The 3,977-nt window shown below is 36.2% G+C and overlaps 1 protein-coding gene across 1 annotated transcript; it reads right to left on the reverse strand.

The window, feature by feature from the left end:
- Positions 1-282: 282 nt before the first annotated feature.
- On the reverse strand, positions 283-3,237 carry LOC147410152 (uncharacterized). Its single transcript, XM_086432066.1, has 2 exons — positions 2,127-3,237; positions 283-1,769 (listed from the first exon to the last, which is right to left on the reverse strand). Exons 1-2 carry the CDS (start codon positions 3,235-3,237, stop codon positions 1,735-1,737), a joined length of 1,146 nt encoding a protein of 381 aa, XP_086288192.1. The 3' UTR covers positions 283-1,734.
- Positions 3,238-3,977: the final 740 nt, after the last annotated feature.

A 3,977-nucleotide genomic window follows, 5' to 3' on the forward strand; every position in this document is an offset into this window, starting at 1 on the left:
ACCTGGAGGTAGTTCCATGTATACTTCCTCAGGTAAATCTCCATGTAAGAAAGCATTATTCACATCTAGCTGTCGAATGTGCCATTTCTTAGAAGCAACTAGGGCCAACATAGTTCTCACAGTAGTGAGTTTAGCCACAGGAGAAAAGGTTTCAATGTAGTCAATTCCATCACATTGATTGTAACCTTTAGCAACTAAACGAGCCTTATATCTTTCAATGGAACCATCTGAATTATGTTTAATCTTATAAACCCATTTACATCCAATGGAATTTTTCCAGGAGGAAGATCCATAAGAATCCAGGTTTTATTTTTCTCAAGTGCATCAATCTCATTTTTCATTGCCTCACGCCATTCTGCATACTGAACAGCTTGTTTAAAGGATTGTGGTTCAACATTGGCAGAAATTGACATGCTAAAAAATTGTTGTTTGGATGAAAGTTTTGAGTAATTAAGAACTTGAGAAAGAGGAAACTTAATACCTGATGTAGAATCTGATTTGTCTTGAAGAACAGATGAGAGTGATGTAGATGGAATAGATACATTATGATGAAAGTTCTGCAAGTAACCTGGAATTTTTCTAATTCTAGAAGACTGTCGAGTGGGAACATTAGATGGTGATGAAACAACAGGAGGTAATAAAATAGGAACTGCAGGAGGTACTGATGAATGAGGTATAGCATAATGTTCAAAATTTTCTGTTTCTAAATCAGGAACAGCAGTGGGAAAAACAAAGCAACCATCTGAATTAGATGTTAACAGATTAGAAGCATAAGGAAAAATGTGCTCATAGAAAACCACATTTCTGGAAATGATGGTTGACTTAGTTGAGAGATTAAACAATTTATAACCCTTGGTTCCTGAAGGATAACCAATGAAGATGCATGGAATTGCACGAGTAGTAAATTTACTTCTAGACCTGTCAAGAGTAGAAGCATAGCAAAGACTACCAAAGACTCTAAGATGAGAGTAATTTGGTACTCTTGAAAATAGAAGCTGAAAAGGAGATTGGTTAGATAAGAGAGGTGTGGGAAGTCTGTTGATGATATGAGTTGCTGTAAGGAGACAATCAGCCCAAAAATGTAAAGGTAAATGAGCTTGGAATCTTAATGATCTAGACACATTCAATAAATGCTGATGTTTCCTCTCAACTACAGCATTTTGTTGAGGGCATTCAACACAACTTAATTGATGGATGGTGCCTTTGGAACTAAAAAAATCATCCATACAAAACTCTAGACCATTATCAGTACGAAAAACTTTGATATTAGAATCAAATTGAGTTTTAACCATTTGAAAGAAAGATTGGACAAGTGGTCGAGCTTGAGCTTTGGTATGCATAAGATGTACCCAAGTGAATCTTGAGTAATCATCAACAATTGTTAAGAAATATTGACAACCAGTAAGGGATTTAACTGCAAATGGTCCCCAAATATCACAATGCACCATATCAAAGATTTTATTTGATTTAGAAACACTAACAGGATATGGAAGCCTACGTTGTTTAGCAAGAGGGCATATTGTACAAACATTATTTTGTTTAACAGAAATTTCAGGAATGAAAGAAGACAACAAGTGTAATCTGGAAGATGATATATGACCTAACCTATAATGCCATAGATCATCCAAAACATTTTTAACAGAATGTACAGAAATCTTAGGACTAGAAACAGGAAGAGATAAAGAAGAAAATTGAGATGGTTGTTGCAGTAGATAGTATAGCCCATTCCTTTCTTTACCCACTCCAATCGTTCTCCAAGGAATTAGAGTCTGCAAAAAACAAAAAGTATCAAGGAATATGAAACAACAATGAAGAGACTTAATGAGTTTGCTGGCAGAAATGAGGTTGAATGAAAAAGAGGGTACACACAATACATCAGTGAGAATGAGAGAATCTGATATACGAATAGTACCAATATGTGTGACTAATGCAAGCTGACCATTGGGAAGTTTAACATGAGTAGAAATGGCAGCAGTTATGGTTGTAAATAAAGAAACAGAACAAACCATATGGTCTAGTAGCCCCGGTATCAATAATCCATGAGAGATTATGATTGAGTGAGATTGCAGCATTGAAGCAATTGGAAGAATAAAAAACAGAATGTTTAATATTCAAGGAAGATATACCTGACATCTTGGAAATAAGATGATCTTCAGGAGTGTGTAAATTGCCTACTTGATGCACAGATGCATGAGGAGCATGTGAATTTGCAGATGGTTGAAGGTGGATTATTGCCATGATTTGTTGAAGCTGCTCAGGAGTTAGAGACAATTGAGGAACATTGGAAGTCTGATTTGCAGATTCAATGTGATTTGCAACTGGAGGAGCAGACCTATTCTTGGTAAATTTATACCCTGGTGGATAGCCATGAAGCTTATAGCACTTTTCAACATTATGGCCAAGAATGCCACAGTGACTGCAAAGAGAACGATTCTCCTTCTTGTTAAAGGATTTGCTGAATCGTTGAGGTGCTGAAGATGCTGGAGATGCTTGGTTCAGCAATGCAGTGGTATTGTGATTGAAATATCCAACTGAAGAAGAAACTTCACGTTGACGTTCTTCTTGAAGAACAAGGGAGAATACTTTGTTTATAGGAGGCATAGGATCATACAATAATATCTGGCCTCTTATGTGTGAAAAAGTATCATTCAAGCTCATCAAAAATTGCATGACATATTCTTGTTGCCTTGTTAGATTACAAGAACAACTAGGAACAGATTGAACAGGCTTGTATGTATGAAGCTCATCCCAAAGAGCTTTGAGTTTAGTGTAATATACACTTACAGAGAGGTTCTCTTGAGTAAGAGAAGAGATTGACTTCTGGATTTGAAAAATCCTAGGGCCATTACTCTGAGAGAAATGTTCTTTGAGATCCATCCAAACATCTGCTGCAGATGTGATACAAATAATGCTGGCTGCTATATCCTTTGTAACAGAGTTGAGGATCCAAGAAGATACCATTGTGTTGCATCGATTCCACGCCATTTTTGATGCTACATCATTGACTGGCATGCTTAATGTTCCATCAACAAAATGAAGTTTGTTCTTCGTAGTCAGAGCCATCATCATAGATTTACTCCATGTGTGGTAATTTTCACCATCCAGCAGTTGAGAAACAAGGATGGAACCAGGACTGTCACCATTATGAAGATAGTAAGGACTGGATTGATCTCCATTAAGATATGGAGTTTCAGAAGAAAATGAATGCGGAAAGGAAGAATGAGGAATTTCACCCATTCTTGAAGAAAACTGAGAATTTGCTTAAAAAATGTGCTCTGATACCATAACAGAAGTAAAAGGAAGAAGATGAATTAAAAATTGTATTATGAAAATTGTGTGTGTGTTACAAAAGGTTTACATTGATCTATATATAAATATCTAACCAGCTGTATAAACTGAATTAGTTAAAACTAACTTTCTTACAACTGTGACAACTAATCAAACCAACTTAACCAACTGTATAAACTGAATCAGTTAAAACTAACTTTCTAACCACTTTGACAACTAATCAAAACTGATCAAACTAACTTAACCAACTCTATCTAAGAAAGACAATGTATAATCACTGGATGCACATCACCAATAAAACTAATATTTTGTGAGTAAGTTTATTAAGGGATGGACCACATGTCGATACCACGTCACATGAAATGAGTTGCTGGATGCACATCACCAATAAAACTAATATTTTGTGAGTAAGTTTAATAAGGGATGGATCACATGTCGATACCACGTCACATGAAATGAGTTGCCACCTGACCTTTGTTAAATAAGTCGTGCTGGGGTGATACAAAGGGAGACACAAAGGTGACAATTACGCGTGATGTTGTGTACATTACCGTAGATGCTCTTCTGCGAGATACAAGTAAAAAGCATCTATGGTTATGTGCGTCCCACCACATCATTTTTGTCACTTTTGTGTCATTCCAGCATTTTCCTTGTTAAATATAATACACAGATCCGGATCCTACCCTTTG

This window comes from Akebia trifoliata, chromosome 2 (assembly GCF_017979445.1).
Source record: "Akebia trifoliata isolate Shusen 1 chromosome 2, ASM1797944v1, whole genome shotgun sequence".
In the NCBI taxonomy this organism is placed as follows: Eukaryota; Viridiplantae; Streptophyta; class Magnoliopsida; order Ranunculales; family Lardizabalaceae; genus Akebia; species Akebia trifoliata.

What these genes read in the sequence shown, in the direction of transcription:
- LOC147410152 (XM_086432066.1), bottom strand. Translation starts at nt 3,237, where the DNA reads ATGGGTGAAATTCCTCATTCTTCCTTTCCGCATTCATTTTCTTCTGAA. An exon ending in TCTTATTTCCAAGATGTCAG is followed by an intron (nt 1,770 to 2,126) that starts GTATATCTTCCT and finishes TGTTTTTTGCAG; the next exon opens with ACTCTAATTCCTTGGAGAAC.